We start from the raw sequence: 18102 nt of genomic DNA, 5'->3' as shown, positions 1-18102 counted from the left end.
TGGATTGGGAAGCAGGAACAGAAGGTAGGGGGAGGGACTGGAAAGAGAGGAGGGAGGAGAAACTTGGCCTGGATGTAAAGTAAATAAATTTATTTAAAAAATATAGAGAGTGAAATTAAGAGTTAACTTGAGTGGGTGGGGAGGTGGGGAGGATTTGGGGGGAGTTGGAGGAGTGCTGTGAGGTGGTCTGTATGGCAAATGTGTTGCTCTGATTGGTTGGTAAATAAAACACTGATTGGCTAGTAGTCAGGCAGGAGGAAGTATAGGTGGGACAAGGAGAAGAATAAAGCTGGGAAGTGGAAGGCTGAGTCAGAGACACTGCCAGCCGCACGATGACAAACAGCATGTGAAGATGCCAGTAAACCACGAGCTACGTGGCAGGGTATAGATTTGTGGAAATGGATTAATTTAAGCTATAAGAACAGTTAGCAAGAAGCCTGCCACGGCCATACAGTTTGTAAGTAATATAAGTCTCTGTGTTTACTTGGTTGGGTCTGAGCGGCTGTGGGACTGGCAGGTGACAAAGATTTGTCCTGACTGTGGGCAAGGCAGGAAAACTCTAGCTATAGAGGAGTAGAAGAGGGTGAGCAGAATATTGTCTGAAAACAATTTTTAATGAAAAAAAAACAATTCAGATTTAAAAAAAAAAAGCTAGACTCATAACCTAAATATGAGGAAATAGATCTCCTATCCATTGCCCAGAATCTGTTGTCAAATTCTATTTGGTGTTATGAAATATATTTTCTCTCCATATATCATAAGAAGAATATTTTCTATATTTTGCAAATTCATGATCATATTATGTTTTGCCATTGGTGCCTAATATATTATTTGTTATATATTATTAATTGAAAAGTTGATTGATACTATTTTATATTTATCTTCAGTTTCAAAAACTATGTGGTGCCATATAAATTATATTTTACTGTTTCTTGCATATCACAAAGATATTATTAGGTCAGCAGATTTTGGTTCATAAAAATAAATAAACATAAACCCCAAATGTAACACGAATTTTAAAAGATCTTATTAATGAAAAACCTAGAGCCAGATATTGGGGTGAATGCTGAAAGATCAGAGAAACAGAACAAACCACAGCCAACCTTACCTCACCAACTTCTCAGTGGATCCTGTTTCCACGAATCCTCAGACTGAAAGTCTCTGAGTCCTCACCCCTAAGGGTCTCAGTTGAACTGCTGCTAAAAGCCTCTTGTTTCTGGTCCTCATGCCTTAAATAACTTTCTGCTTCCTGTCATCCCTTCCTGGGATTAAAGGCCTATGTCCTTCCCAAGCATCACTTCTTGGGAGTAAAGACATGTGTTCTTCCCAAGCAAAGACATGACATGAGATCTCAAGTGCTGGAATTAAAGGTGTGTGCCACCACTGTCTGGCTCTGTTCCCAGTGTGGCCTTGAACTCACAGAGATCCAGATGGATCTCTGCCTCCCAAATGATAGGATTAAGGGTGTGTGCCACCACTGTCTGGCCTCTATGTCTAATCTAGTGGCTGGCTCTGTCCTCTGATCCCCAAATAAGTTTATTAGGATACACAATATATTGGAGTACACAATAGAACACCACACTCAAGAATATTCAATGTTAAATTACTATATTAAGAATTAACTAGACAGGTGACGGTAGTGGTAGCACACGCCTTCAATCCCAGCACTTGGATTAACTAGTCAGGTGGATCTCTGTTATTTCAAGGCCAGCCTGTTCTACAGAGCGATATCCAGGACAGGCACCAAAAGTATGTGGAGAAACCCTGTCTTGAAAAATGAAAATAAATGAATAAATAAATAAATAAATAAATAAATAAATAAATAAATAAATAAATAAACTAAAGTAGCTATGCTTGCTTAAAGCACATTTGCCTAGTGGTCTTTATTAAAAATAGTAATAATAGAGTTTTGGCAATATCAAAATCATCATTGAAAACGCTAAGCCATGTTTGTTTGTATGTTATGCATTCAATAAAGTTCCATGGCTAAGCCCCAAATGAAGAAATGTGGGGATCATCGTTAAAGCCACAAGTCAGTAATCATGGAATAATGCTCCATATTGTTATGCTGACAGTGCTGAAAATTACTAAGAAGCAAGACTCCATACACATGTGTGACCCATTATCTAGATTAAATTAGGCTCTGACCACCTTCTATGAGGGATTGTCTGGTTTAGGTCAATTGAGATGGGCAGCATCATTTCCTGGGATATTGTCCTCGATTGTATGAAAAGGAGAAAGCTATCTGAGCACCATCATTTACTCAGTCCACTTCTGCCATGATAGACTTAATCTTGGAACTATGAACTAAAACAAAGCCTTCTTCCCTTAAGTTGTTTTTGTCAGTTAACTTTTGTGATCAGCAAGACAAATAATCAGCACCTATGGTACAGGGATGCTGCAGCATAGCCTCTTTTCTCTTCCAGATATATCAAGATCATCTCCTCACCTTCTTGGAGTTGGTTGGTTAAACTAGATGAGTCTAGTTAACTAAACAGTAGAGGAGGTTATAATACTCTGCCTTTGAATTCACTGAACTGATAAAGACTTTTGAAGAGAAATGAGTAAAACTCTTATGCCATAGGTTAGTAGGCTGTGGAATATGGGGGCAAATGGAATCAGTGTGAGCATTGTGGAAGCAAAGAATTATTGTTCAATTTTCAGGTGTTAGTGAAAGAGTCTTTATAGCTTAACACAGATTTTAAAATTATTTAAATTTAGCACCAAAACTTTAAGGTGTTTATTGAAGAAGACATCATGTGTCAACAAATGTATACACTGTATTCCAATAAAATCAGGATAATTAGAAAATTCTTACTTTAAATGGTCTTCAGACAGTATTTTCATTATTATTGTTATGTTACATTAAATGCCATAGTTTTGATAATAATGATATATATTCTGTTTCATTCTCATCTACATACTTATTATTGGTTGCATGTATGTATGTGTGTATGAATTAAGTATATAGTAATATGGAAGGAAAAATAAGGATGTCTGGGGATTATAACTGTTATAATTTCAAAATTGTTCTATATCTCATTGCTAAATATGTGTTTTAAATGTTTTGTCTACTGATCCTTTTTATATTTTTATTGATTGCCAAAACTGTACAATGGTAAAAAGAAAGCATCTTCAACGAATTGTGCTGGCATAACTTGATATGAACATGTAGAAGATTGTAAATAGATCCATATCTGTCACCATGCATTAAACTTAAGTCCAAGTGGATCAAAGACCTCAACATAAATCCAATTACTCTGAACCTGATAGAAGAGAAAATAGGAAGTAGTCTTGAACACATTGACACTGGAGATCACTTCCTAAATATAACCTCCATAGCACAGTCACTGAGAGAACAATTAGTAAGTGGGACCTCTTGAAACTAAGAAGCTTTTGTAGGGCAAAGGACACAGTCAATAAGACAAAATGACAGCCTACAGAATGAGAAAAAGTCTTCACCAACCCCACATCTGACAGAGGGCTGATCTCCAAAATATATAAAGAACTGAAGAAACTAGACATCAAAATACCTAACAGTCCAATCAAAAAATGTGCTATAGGGCTAAACAGAAAATTCTCAACAGAAGAATCTCAAATGGCCAAAAGACATTTAAGGAATTGCTCAGCATCCTTAGTCATCAAGGAAATGCAATTCAAAAACGACTCTGAGATATCATCTTACACCTGTCAGAATGGCTAAGGTCATAAACACTGAAGACAACTTATGCTGGAGAGGATGTGGAGCAAGGTGAACTGTTGGTGGGAATGAAAACTTGTACAGCCACTTTGGAAGTCAGTATGGCGGTTTCTCAGAAATTTGAGAGTCAATCTTCCTCAAGACCCAGCCATAACACTCTTGGGCATAAACCCAAGGAATGCTCAATCATACCACAAGGACACATGCTCAACTATGTTCATATCAGCATTATTTGTAATAGCCAGAACCTGGAAAAAACCTAGATGCCCCTCAGTGGAAGAATGGATAAAGAAAATGTGGTACATATACACAATGGAGTACTACTCAGCAGAGAAAAACAATGACAGTGTGCTAGGGAGGTTCCCAGGAATCCACAAGGATGACTCCACCATAGACTACTGGTAATCATTGAGAGGGTGCCTGAGCTGGCTTACTCTGGTTTTCAGATGGCTGAATACCCTAACTGTCATTATAGAACCCTCATCCAGTGACTGAACGAAGCAGATGCAGAGATCTATGGCCAGATCCCAGGCAGAGCTTCAGGAAAGTTTCATATGTGTATATAAGGCATTTATTTTGAAATTGTAAGTATTGCAATTTTGTTGGCTAAGGAATATTTCAAATTACTGATTCTAGTTTCAAAGTGTAGCTCTTGAAAATGTTCATATTATTTCATGTCTTTGTAGTTGTAATAAATTATTTTTTTCAGATTCATGAGATTAATTATTAATTATTCTTGTCACTGAAAACTTACCTAAAATTCACTACTAAAGATAAAGCAATAAATCCATAGAAGTCTGTTTAAATAGTATTAGGGAAATTTATTAAGGTAAATTGAGGAAATACACTCACAAATACAGAACAGAGTAAACAGCTGAAGTTGTCTTCTGATATGACTGGGAGCAAATCCAACACACAGTCAGAAACAGGGAGAAGGGGCATGTGACCCTTCTTCCTCTCCTTTTAAGAGTTCAAGTACAATGGCCTGAAGCACCTCCTCCTTTAGGCCCTATAGCCCAAGGTCATGGGTGGAGCAAATACCACTACATAAAGATATTTCTTATACCACCTTCTCACAGTTTGTTATTCTAGTCTACTTTATTTCTTGTTATATTTTGTCTGTGTGATCTGCATGTGAGAAAGCGATGTGTAAATATGTTTATATGATATGTGTATGTTTACACATGCCAGGCATATGAATACAGGTACACACATGCTTTAGTAGGTCAGATTCCCACTTCATGCTGTCCTCACTTTTCACCTTGTTGGCTGCAGAGTCTTGGGGCTCTTTGCTGCTGTGTACACCATGCTGATGGCACATCAGCTTCCTGAGACTCTCCTGAGCTACCTCCATCTCACCTTTGGACCATTGCTATAACATGGTGCAAAGCAGCATACCTCACAAATTTTTAAAAGTATTTCTTTTATTTTTGAGATTATAATATATTTACATGATTTTTCTCTTCCTTTTCCTGACTCAAAACCTGCTTATAAGCACCTCACTGCTCTCCTTCAAATCTGTGGCCTCTCTTTTCATTAATTGCTGTTGCATGCATATGTGTATATGGGTATGTATATAGATTCCTAAAAATATAAGTACAACCTGATCAGTCTATATAATTTTACATGTTTCTATGTTTCCAAGTCTTGTGTAACCAGTTGGTGTTTTCTTCCCTTGGGTGACACTATTCATCCCAGTCTCAGTATTACTTTTTCATCTGCCATCAAAGAAATCTCTTTTTGCAACAGATGAAGAACATTACAGAACACTTTTTTTAATGTGGTTCTGGGAATTCAAACTCAAGTCATCAGGCTTGGGTGATGAGTGTTTCATTCACTGAGTCATCTGTCCAATCCTTGCAGTACACTTTTATATTATCTTTTATTGTCTCTGAAAGCACTTAGGATATAGTCAACTTCTACACCCTAATAATGAAGTACTCTCTCATTTTTTTAACTTCTCTCACACATTACATTCCTACTACAGTTTCCCCTCCTTCCTCCCCTAGCCCCACACCCCCAACTCCTCTCCAGATCTCTTTGTCCTCCATTTCCCTTCAGAAAAGGGCAGGTCTCTCTGGGATATCAACCAAACATGGCATGTCATGTTGCAATAAGCCTAGGCACATTCCCTCATATTAAGGCTGAGTGAGGCAACCCAGTAGGTATAAAAGTGTTCCATAAGCAGGCAAGAGTCAGAGACAGATCCCTATCTCATTGTTAGGAGTCCAATAGAACACAAAGCTACACAACCATACCATATTGTCAGTTCAGATTCTGTGAGCCCCTAGAAGCCCTAGTTACTTGATTCTGTGAGCTATTTTTCTTGTGGTGTTCTTGGTCCTCCAATCCTTTGCGCTCTTCCACAGGATTCCTAGAATGTAAACTCCATCTTTTGTTGGACTATGGATCTCTGCATCTGCTCTTATCAGTTGCTGGCTGAAGCCTCATGAGGACAATGGGGCTAGGCGCCAATCTATGTTTGTTTTTTTGTTTGTTTGTTTGTTTGTTTTGCCAGTTGCATCTGTTCTATCCTAGTTCTCTGTGCTATCTAGCCTCTGGGTTCTGGCACTCCAGGAAATGTCAGTTATGGGCTCCCTCTCATGTCATGGGTCTCACGTTGGGTCAGCCATTGGTTGGCTATTCCCACAAGTTATGCTCTACTATTAATTACCCCAGCATATCTTGCAGGAGGGACAAATTGTAGGCCAAAGTTTTGTGGCTGGGTTGGTGTCCCAACCTCTACACTGGAAGTCTTGCCTGGTTACAGAAAATAGTTGGTTAAGGCTCCATATGCCCCATTTCTAGGAGTTTAGACTTTGGGTCACCCTTGTAGATTCCTGGGAGTTTTCATTGCACTACGTTTCTACCTCACCCTGGAAATGTCCCACAATTCCAGTCATCTCTCCCAGAATTTTCTCCCTCTCTCCATAAAAATGTAAGTATTAGAATGGATCTATAGAGTGATTCTTTTAACACTTGTCCTGCCTTCCTTCTTAAGAAATGTTTTCCATACAATGTCAATATCTTCTGAATTTTGTCTTTGCTCTCCTTTGAAATGGTGTAATCTGAGGTTTTGTGCATAAAACATGCTCACAGTTTATGGAACACATCATATAAAGGTATAATGAAATGACAGTTTTGAAGATGAAGTTATTGTCAGCACAGCAAAGAACTTACTAACATACACCTTCATGCAATTCTGCAAAGTTTTGTAGAATGGTAATTTATCAATGCAGCATTTTGAGAATTTTTGAGAAAATTTGAGAATTTTTTCCAGAACTAGAAAATGTTAAAGAGGTTTTCTCTTTCACATAGGAGTCTAAAATCTTTTTATTTTTTTTCTTTTTGTATATGTAGTTCTATACTAAGGAATATGCAATATGCAAAACACAAAAAATGGAAATAATGGTAAAATCAATAGCCAGCCTTCCCCCAACTCCTACCTTGTCTTCCCCAAATTCCTGCTCACCAAATTCTAAGCCCTTTCTTTCTCTGTTTTTAGAAAACAAACAAACAAGCAAACAAACAAACCAGAAGAAAAAATAAAAAACACAAGAATCACCCACAGCTATTTAGTTTTAGTGGCCTTTTTCAGACATGGATATCAGTATAGTAATGATTTGGAAGATATGTTCTTAATGAGAGATGAGGGAGTTCCTCCTAATTGTGCTCATTTCAGTTTGTGATAACAAACTGTCAGGATTCTCCAGGGTCTGAATCCCTGAAGTGGAGTAGTTAGATGTTCAGTACATAAAATGTGCATAAAATATAACTTCAAGACCCCACTAAGAGCACCAATGCACAGCTCAAACCATTGCTACTTTGAAAAAATGGTCCTTTATTGAGTTGTCAGCAAGAATTTGTAGTTGTCTCTAAAGGAATGGCTGACTTAGCATGTAGGACTGTTTCAATGTTGAGCAATGTTGTGGACAACATTTTCAATAATTAGCAAGGGCATAATTTAAAATTTACAATAGGAAAATCTGTCTTTGGGAGAATATTTTACATTTGGAATATATTTTGATTTCAACATTGAACATTTTTGAATTCATAATATTTTTGGAAGGAAAACTTAATATGATATGAGCAAAGGTAACATCTGCTTCCTTGACAACAGGTCTGTATTTTGGCGTTAAGCAAATGTGATGAATCCTGATATTATTTTACTGGTTTACTCAAAACTTCCACTCAGCTCCTTAACCCCTGTGATGCCAAAAGACACCATCTAAGCACAAGGTTTTTAACATTGTTTTATTTTCACAATTAATGTTTCTACTGTTTGTATAGTTCCAATGTACAATTATTCTTTTTCATAAGCTAATATATATAGAGGTTTTTTTTTTTTTTTTTTTTTTTTTTTCACCACGGGGTTTCTCTATGAAACAGCCCTTGCCTTCCTGGAACTTGCTCTGTAGACCAGCCTGGCCTTGAACTCACAGAGATCCACTGCTTCTGCCTCCTGAGTGCTGGGATTAAAGGCCTGTGCCACCAGATCAGGCTTACAATGTATATTTTGCACTAAAAACTTTCGTACAATGATCACACAAGAAATACCTTTAAGTTTTCTTGAACCCTTGTACCTTGCTATGGACCCCTCAAAACAATTTATTACACTATAGGCTTATAGCTTATAGTAAACATGTGGTGTATTCTCCTACAGAGTTGAAAACTAATTTCATTTTATGGATCTCTCTCTCTCTCTCTCTCTCTCTCTCTCTCTCTCTCTCTCTCTCTCTCTCTCTCTCCCACCTCCTCCGCTTGTGTCTGTCTGCATACACATTTGTGCAAGACTTGTGTGTAGGTGCCAACAGATGTCAGAGGACAGCATCAGACCTCCTGAAGCTGAAGTGACAGATGGCTATGAGATGACCTTTGTGGGTTCTGGGAAATGAACTCTGCTCCCCTAGAGTAGTTACAAGCACTCTTACTCATGGAGCCATCTCTACAACAGAGTAGAGATGTAAGACTATGCAACAACTATTTAACAAATTGCCTACATTAGCAATGCTTCTAAGTGTCTCTAATGATGAGTAATATTAGTGGAAATTTAAATTTTAGTGATGTGTTTGTTGTAAAGATACCTTTGTTAAAATCATTAAAATAGATTGTTAGAAACCTATCTAATGATGATGGATACTATTCTATAGACACTAGTGGAGATTTAGAGATGAACTAAGCATTGAAGGCAATTTATTTCATTTGTAATTTTATTTACATTTCATTTATTCTTTAATTTATATATAAAATATGCATAGTAATATGATACCAAGCAATAGTCCAATACCTGTATATATTATATACTCTTTAAGTAATTTAAACATAACAAGTTCTTGAAATAGCTGTCACTTATCATGAATTCATTAAAATGCATTATTTGAATTTTGAAAACAAACTATATGTTTTTGTTACCCACAGTTATCCCACTGTGCACCAGCACACAAGAAACCCTCATTCCTCTCTCAGTATGGTATCTCGTCATACCTCCTTCCTTAGTTTCTGCTCCCAGTCACTTCCATTCTATTGTCAACTTCTTTGAGTTAAAAAAAAATACATTCTACCATTCAAATCAAAATATCACATTATATTTGTCTAATCAAGATAGGTACATTTTCATTACAGTTATCTGTATGTTTTACTTTGTATGTCTTATGCATAAAATTCCTTCATTCATTCCTATGACATATAAGTGGATATTGGCTTCTGGAAATGCTATGTAATGCTGTATGCTGATTTTACGTCATTATAATTTATAAAAATTTTTAACTGCTAGTAATTTTTAGTAAACTACTTGTGATATTATATACACAATACAACATCATTTGCAAAATATGGCATTTTCACTGTGATTTTTTATTTTTCCTACTTTTTTCTTGCTGGGGCTTCTAGTACAATGTTGAATAAAAGTTATAAAATTGGGCATATTTGCCTTGTTCTGTCTCTAAGGGAAATATTATTTTTTTATTTTGTATGATATTAGCTGTTAATTATTCATATCACACAAAATGTTTAATGTGGTAAGGTATGTTCACTGCATATGAAATTTAATTCTTTCATACTTTCCTATGTAAAAGGATGGAAACTTTTGTTAGATGCCATTTCTGTATGAATCACCATAGTGAGATATTTTTATCCTGTGTTCTCTTGTGTTGCTTTTTTCCTATCAATTTAACACCTAGTCTTGCTTTCTCTTCTGACATATCAGTTGATTATGCTCAGTGATATACTCCATGCAGCTTTGAATTTAATTTACAGACAGTTCAATAAGAGTATTTAATCTACATTTACAAAAGGTACTAGCTTATAGAATTCTTCCGGTTGAATTGGCATCTGACTTTGAGGGTAAGGCAATGCATGTTAATCTAATGAGTTGAGTTAGGAAATATTTCCTTCACCTCAGTAATTTTTAATAATGTGAGGAGAATTGATTTCGTTCTTTAACTGTTTGGAAGAACTCAGTAGAAGCATCTCCTCTTGAGCACACTTGATGGGAGATCAGTTATGACTAATTCAATCTCATTACTCTCATTACTTGATTTTGACTTGTTCAGATTTTCTATTTCTTCTTGATGCAGTATTGGCAGGGAAAATGTCTCCAAACTGACTCTTTCTTTGGGAATATTTTAACATACACATTGCCATACCTTTTCTAATAATAATCTCTAATGATCCATTGTGCTTGTGATGTTCTACATTAATATTTTAATGTTTAGTTATTAAGTTAATGGTGATAACAAATAACACACAACTTATTTTAGTGACAAGGACTGAAGTAAAACCACTAGAAGTGAGGAGAGTTTTGATATAAAAACATAATACAGGTGAAGGATTGGGGAGTAGAAGAAAAAGAGGAGAGAAACATGGTAAGTAGGGGATTAAATAAAAATAAATGTAAACAGATACATGAGAAATTTTGTTAAGATTACTGAAAAAATTATTTTACAATTTTAAACTCTCTTTATTTTGAACTTCATCAAATTTTTGTTTGATCTTGTTTTAGGTTGAGAAGATCACATAATGTTTATAACAGTATAATATGACCATACTTAGAGAATTATTTTTTCACACCACAATAAAAAGACTTTAAATTGGTTTCATTGATCTATAAAGAAAGATATGACATGTCTAAATAATCAATAGAGGAGAATGAGTCAACAAAGCTCTCAGGTGGTTTGTGATCTCTATTGTAAAAGAGTGCGACATTAATCATACTTTGTGCCTGAGGTAAGTTACATACTTCATTGAAACTATAAAATGATGTAGTTATATGGAAAAGATAGATTTTCTCTTTTATTCACAATACTCAATTATATTTATATAATTTCCACCTTCATTCTCTGAATCAGCTATGTGAACTACTTAATTCTTCAACTCCTCATGAATAACTAAAATAAAAAGTCCCTATTAACAAATCACATATATGTTTTAATTTTTTGTTTACATGAAGAAAGGATTTTGCTTTCTTTAATATGACAGAATATCTGTTCATTCCCCAATCTTTTCTTGTGTTTAGTTTCTAGTAAATCGTTATTCTTTCCTGTTTGATGATATATATGCTACACATGGCCACACAAGTTGAAGAAAGTCATTGTGAAACTTTTAAAATTTATTTAATTCCATGATCAAGAAAACATATTTGCTGTTGCTGAGACCCTTGAGTTTTCTAACCTGTCAGAAGGTGGAACTTAAATTCAATGATGATGGCATCAGTGTTCTTCAAAGGCAGCGCAAAATTATAAAATGTGTATGATTTAAAAAGTAGGTAACGGGGGTGGGAGGAGGGAGGAGGGGGGATTTGTGGATAGTATGTGGAGTGAGTAGAAAATTTCTTAATAAAGAAAAAAATTTAAAAAAATAAAAATAAAAAGTAGGTAACAATGTAATATTCATAGAACAGATAAAAACAACATAGTACTGTGGAGATATGGCACATGGCTTGATAGATCAAATCTAATAACTTTATTATTACAGTTAAATTTATGTGATAAAGGTGTTACGTCTGAGGAATTCTTCTGACATGATTGTATGACTAAAACAATCCTGATTAATGTCCTTTGACTTTGATGTGGGATTTGTTGTCATAAAATTGTACTTTAATAGGTAATATTGTAAAATTTATATATATATATATTTATATAATTTAAAGTTGTGATCATTTTATCAGACACTACTGTTTAAATTCTAGATTAAAAAGAAAATTCTCTATGACTGAAAATCAAAATCAGTGAAAATAATACAAATCAGAAATTTATGTAAGGAAGATTCTAACTGAATCAGAATTCTCAGGAATTAGAATGGACCACCTCCTGTTTTCAACCAGCCTGAGCTAAAATTCTTCTAAATCGCAGTCTCCCAGTTTACTGTTTTAAATCATGTTCTCTTTCATTCTGTTTTTCTCAATAAAGGATCATGGCGCTTGATATGGCAAACCAGAGTTCTGTGACCACATTCATCCTTTTGGGTTTTTCAGAGTATCCACATCTACATGCACCTCTTTTTCTCCTGTTTTTTATTACCTACACAGTTACTCTGATAGGAAACCTGGGCATAATTGTGGTCAGAAAGATCAATCCCAAGCTTCACACACCCATGTACTTTTTTCTCAGCCATCTTTCATTTCTGGATATTTGTTATTCCAGTGTATTTACACCTAAACTGTTAGAAATCTTGATTGTGGAAGACAGGACTATCTCTTTCACAGGATGCATGACACAATTTTTTTTTATTTGTGCATTTGTGATTACAGAAATGTTCATGTTGGCAGTGATGGCCTATGACAGGTTTGTGGCTGTTTGCAACCCCCTCCTCTACACAGTGGCTATGTCTCCTAAGCTCTGTGCTCTCCTTGTAATTGGAACATACATGTGGGGTGTATTCTGTTCCTTGACAATCACATACTCTCTTTTGCAACTTTCCTACTGTGGACCTAACATCATCAATCACTTTGGCTGTGAGTACTCTGCCATCCTCTCTTTGTCCTGTTCTGACCCCACCTTTAGCCAATTGGTATGTTTAATCATTTCTATATTCAATGAGACTTCTAGCCTCCTCATAATCCTGGCCTCCTACGTCTTCATAGTTGTCACAATCATCAAGATGCCTTCTAAGGGTGGTCTCCAAAAAGCCTTCTCTACGTGCTCCTCCCACCTGACAGCCATCAGCATCTTCCATGGGATCATTCTCCTTCTCTACTGTGTGCCCAACTCCAAAAACTCATGGCTCGTGGTCAAAGTGGCGACTGTGCTTTTCACTGTTATGATCCCCATGTTGAACCCTCTAATCTACAGCCTTAGGAACAAGGATGTGAAGGGCACAGTCAGCAGACTCGTGAGCTTAAAACTGCATTCTCATGCAACATAATTCATGCATATGCTCTACTTTTTTATACATACATATTTATGGCATACAAGTTGTTACACATTAATGATAATTGAAATTATGTTATACTTATTTCAATTGTATATTCTATATACTTTGTCTTGAATATGCAATGCTTTTTACCTTGGTAACACCATATTTCCTTGCACACATATAATGTATTCAGCTTCATGACATATGAAGTTTCTAATCAAATATTTTTAAAAATTTTTCTTTTCTGAATACTGTAGAAGTTACATTGAGAAGGGAAATCAACTCTTTCTAGTTTTATTATGCTTTAATTTAACTTATGTTCAATAAATAAATAATGCATACAAAGTGATAATTGCTTCTATAGTATTTAACCTGAAGTTCTGGTAACTTTTTAAATCAGTAGTTTTGGGAAAAATGATTTTAATTTCATCTTAATATTGTATTTCATATAAAATCTTGTTTCACAGCATAAAAATATTGTGTTAATTTAAATTAGTATGCAATGAAAATATTAGCTACTAAGTGCACTACATACTTTTGAGTGTCAATGTGATATACTAGATCAATTAAATGTATTGAAACATTGCCACTATCAAAAAAGAATTCTATCTATTCACACTAATGTTTGTCTGTATGCATATGTATGACTAATTGGACAATCAAAACTTAAAGATGACTGCCCTACCTTATGGATATTGAAAGTACAAATTATATTTTTTAAAGATTTATTTATTTATTGTGAATTTAGTGTTCTGCCTGCATGTATGTCTGCAGGCCAGAAGAAGGCACAAGATCTCATTATAGATGATTGTGAACCACCATGTGGTTGCTGGAAATTGAACTCTGAAAGAGTAGCCAGTGCTTTTAATCTCTGAGCAATCTCTCTAGCCCCAAATTATATTTTGTTATACAATAATTTTACATAAAAATTAAAAGATCAAGTTCTGTGACTCCTTTTACTTTTGAAATACATAAAATGGCCAAGCTGGTCTCTGTGTTGACTATTAAAAACAGAATATCTCCCTGCACCTTAAAGGGAGGAGTTTGATGAATGCAAGTGGTTTCGAATTGAGTGCTCCAAAGTCTCTTACTCTCTACACACTGTCCCATTTGGGGTCTTTTTGTTAATTTCCATCTATTGTAAAAAGAAGCCTTGCAGATTAATGCTGAGTGATGTACTTATCTGTGGGTTCCAAAATATGTCCTTTGGAATTATTTTATGCTACATCCCATTTCATCATTGGACATATCAATCACATTTCAAGGCAGATCCCATGCACAGGAGTAGTTGGTCAACAGAAAACAGATTCCATCTATGGTGATATTTTATTTGTACTGAAATGTGTTTTTATTTGTATGTTAATAAATAAAGTTGCCTGGAGGTCAGAGCTATTAGAGCCATAGCAAAAGCTGGGCAGTGGTGGTGCACGCCTTTAATCCCAGCACTTGGTAGGAAGAGCTAAGTAGATCTCTGTGTGTTCAAGGATACAACCAGCATTGGAAACATATGCCCTTAATCTCAATACCAACCATAGAAGACCTGGAGGTCTGTACAGACAGGCAGTGATGAGGCAGTCATGTGGCTGGGTTTACCACCAATGAGAAGGCTGAACAGAAACTCTTTTTTTTTTTTTTTTTTTGGTTTTTCGAGACAGGGTTTCTCTGTGTAGCTTTGTGCCTCTCCTGGAACTCACTTGGTAGCCCAGGCTGGCCTTAAACTCACAGAGATCCGCCTGGCTCTGCCTCCTGAGTGCTGGGATTAAAGGCGTGCGCCACCACACCCGGCACAGAAACTCTTTATAAAGACAGACACACAGGAAGTAGGTCTTTTTTTGGAGAGGTAGGACCACCACAATAGTGAAGAGTAAGGTTTTTAGCTCTTAGCTATTGCTCTGACCTCTTGGCTTTTATCTCTGTATTGGCTCTGTGTTTTTTATTTAATAAGACAGTTGGTTACTTCTACACCATCTTTTTTTGTAGCAGGTATTTTATTTGTTTTGATATTTTTTGCTATTGGACTTTTGTTTTGATTTTCAGATTCTAAAAGAATGATTATGAAGTTAGGTGGGTACAGAAGTGGATAAATCTGGATGGAGTTGGGTGAAGGGACAACTTAATTAAAACATACTGTTTTAACTTTTTTAATAAATAATTAACAGAATAATGGCATGAAAGCAGAAAAGAAAAGGACAGGGGAAGGACCCAGGAAGCAGAATTCACAAGAAAAATGTGCACCTTAAAAAAAACATGATGACTCATGCAATGAGCACAGGACCCGGTCCCACTGCCTGGATGCCTCCCAAACAGATCAGGCCAATCAACTGTCTCACCCACTCAGAGGGCCTGATCCAGTTGGTGACCCCTCAGCCATTGGTTCATATTTCATATGTTTCCGTTCGTTTGGCTATTTGTCCCTGTGACCGGGGGCCTATGCAGGGTCGCTTGGCTCGGCCTGGGAGGAGGGGACTGGACCTACCTGGACTGAGTCTACCAGGTTGATCTCAGTCTGCGGGGAAGGCTTTGCCCTGGAGAAGATGGGAATGGGGGGTGGGCTGGGGGGGAAGGTGAGGGGGGCAGGAGGGGGGAGAACAAGGGAATCCGTGGCTGATATGTAGAACTGAATTGTATTGCAAAATAAAAATTAAAAAAAAATGGTGAAACACACTTTTCTTTTTTCTTTTTTTGGTTTTTCGAGACAAGGTTTCTCTGTGTAGCTTTGTGCCTTTCCTGGAACTCACTTGGTAGCCCAGGCTGGCCTCGAACTCACAGAGATCCGCCTGCCTCTGCCTCCCGAGTGCTGGGATTAAAGGCGTGTGCCACCACCGCCCGGCCACACTTTTCTTTATGCTTCTTTAAAATAAAATTAATAACATTTTAGAAGTGTAACAGACCAAATAACTTGATTTTTATTAGTATATATAAATTATTGTCATACTATAAATCACCATAACTTTTATTTGTTCAAAAGTATGCTTAAGTAGCATAGAAAAAAACCCACTCTTGCTTATCTCCTTAGCCCTACATAATTTCAATCCCTAGTAACCATTATCCTACTCTTCTAAGTTTAGGTCGGTATTTTTGTTTTACTTTAAAGTTTACCCACATGGCATTAAATATACTTCCACTTCCACCATTAATATTCATAATTGATATAATTGTCATTTAGGACTTTGTGTCACAAGATACTTTTTCAAAATGTATTACCTGGAAGAGGGAATCTCAACTATCCCAACATTGACATGACTTCTAGGGTAGATTTCAGAAGCTTTATATCTGCTGTAGAATAGACAAACTATTTTGTGTTGCCATTAATAATTAGTTAGTTATACTTTTCTAGGATCAGCAGATCTATGTATCCAAATTTATCCATGTGATTTACATTTGATTTTTTATACTATGAAATAGGGAGAAGTATTTTCTTCATATTATTTGTGGCTTATGAAAAACGCTTAGCAAGATCCTCTGGGGTTAATTCCCTGAGGCTGTGCTCTTACATGTGAAATACAATGGTATCTAGATATAGTTTTTAAGTCTGACTCAATTTTAGGACCTAGAATCCTACCTCGGTTTTTCTTTATAATCAGCTTTAGTGCCATATTCTGGTTAAAATTCCCACTCCATACTTAGAAACTAAAAAAAAAATACACATGAATAGATATACTATGAATAAATATTTTGATCATTTAATAAATTGATAAAAATATTCTTTGATAAATAACCTCTAAAGAGTATCTGGCCAGTTTTGGCTTACTAATCTATATTTTAATTTTGAAGTAGATTACTCTGAAATCAGAACTCTAACATTTTTATTAGAGGAGCATCTCTATCAGCCAAATGCCTACTATAGCTGCCCCATTCAGCTAATACGAATAACAAGGTATTTAGTCCTATTTTCTTTATCTTCAAAACTGTAGATGTGAGTCTAGTTTTGGATTATATGTTAGTACACTATTTATATATAATAATCCTGCTAGATGTTAGTGTAATCTTAGTAGTCCATCCTTATTTTGTAATATATTTAGGAAATTTTCTTTTCTTTTCTTTTCTTTTTCTTTCTTTTTTGTTCTTTTTTTCAAGAGAGTTTTCTATTCATTTTACATATCAACCACGGATTCCCCTGTCCTCCATCCTCCCATTCCCCCAGCCTTCTCCCCCAACCCACTCCCCCTTCCCATCAAGGCAAAGTCTCCCATGAGGAGTCAACAGAGCCTGATACATTCAGTTGAGGCAGGTCCAAGCCCCTCCTCCCTGCACCAAAGCTGAGCAAAGTGTCTCAGCATAGGGACCAGGTTCCAAAAAGCCAGCTCATGCACTAAAGACAGGTCCTGGTCTCATTGCCTGGGAACCCCCTAAACAGTGCAAGCTAAACAACTGTCTCACTTATCCAGAGGGCCTAGTCCAGTTCGATGGGGGCTCCTCAGCTATTGGTCCACAGTTCATGTGTTTCCACTAGTTTGGATAGTTATCTCATACTTTTTCCAATCATGATCTTGATATCTCTTGCTCATATGATCCCTCCTCTCTCTCACCGATTGGACTCCTGGAGTTACTCCTGGAGCTCCACCTGGGGCTTGACCATGGATCTCTGTATCTGCTTCCATCAGTCACTGGATGAGGGTTCTATCATGACAGGTATGGTGTTCGGCCATCCGATCACGAGAGTAGGTCAGCTCAGGCACCCTCTCGACCATTGCCAGTAATCTATAGTGGAGTCATTTTTGTGGATTCCTGGGGAGCTCTCTAGCACTCTGCTTCTTCCTATTCCCATGGTGTCTTCATTTATCGTGGTATCTCTTTCCTTGTTTTCCCACTCTGTTCCTAATCCAGATAGGACCTCCTGCTCCCCTAAATTCTCTTTCTTCCGACCCTTGTTCTCCATTACCTCCCCTCACCCCCAGTTTGCTCATGTAGATCTCATCCATTTCTCAGTCACTGTGCGATCCCTGTGTCTTTCCTAGGGTCCTCTTTACTAGTTAGCCTCCCTGGAGCTGTGAGTTTAATAGAAACATAATAATGATTTAAGTTGATAAAAATAAAATTTCTTTTTAAAT

At 36.4% G+C, this 18102-nt stretch overlaps 1 protein-coding gene across 1 annotated transcript; it reads left to right on the top strand.

Moving 5' to 3' along the window:
- Positions 1–12109: 12109 nt before the first annotated feature.
- On the top strand, positions 12110–13060 carry LOC131908285 (olfactory receptor 1165). Its single transcript, XM_059259337.1, has one exon. It carries the CDS (start codon positions 12110–12112, stop codon positions 13058–13060), a length of 951 nt encoding a protein of 316 aa, XP_059115320.1.
- The last annotated feature ends 5042 nt before the right edge of the window (positions 13061–18102 follow it).

This window comes from Peromyscus eremicus, chromosome 4, assembly GCF_949786415.1.
Source record: "Peromyscus eremicus chromosome 4, PerEre_H2_v1, whole genome shotgun sequence".
In the NCBI taxonomy this organism is placed as follows: domain Eukaryota; kingdom Metazoa; phylum Chordata; class Mammalia; order Rodentia; family Cricetidae; genus Peromyscus; species Peromyscus eremicus.
This window is presented reverse-complemented; position numbering and strand designations above follow the sequence as displayed.

Excerpts from the sequence above, each read along its gene's own strand:
- LOC131908285 (XM_059259337.1), top strand. The coding sequence starts at position 12,110 with ATGGCGCTTGATATGGCAAACCAGAGTTCTGTGACCACATTCATCCTT.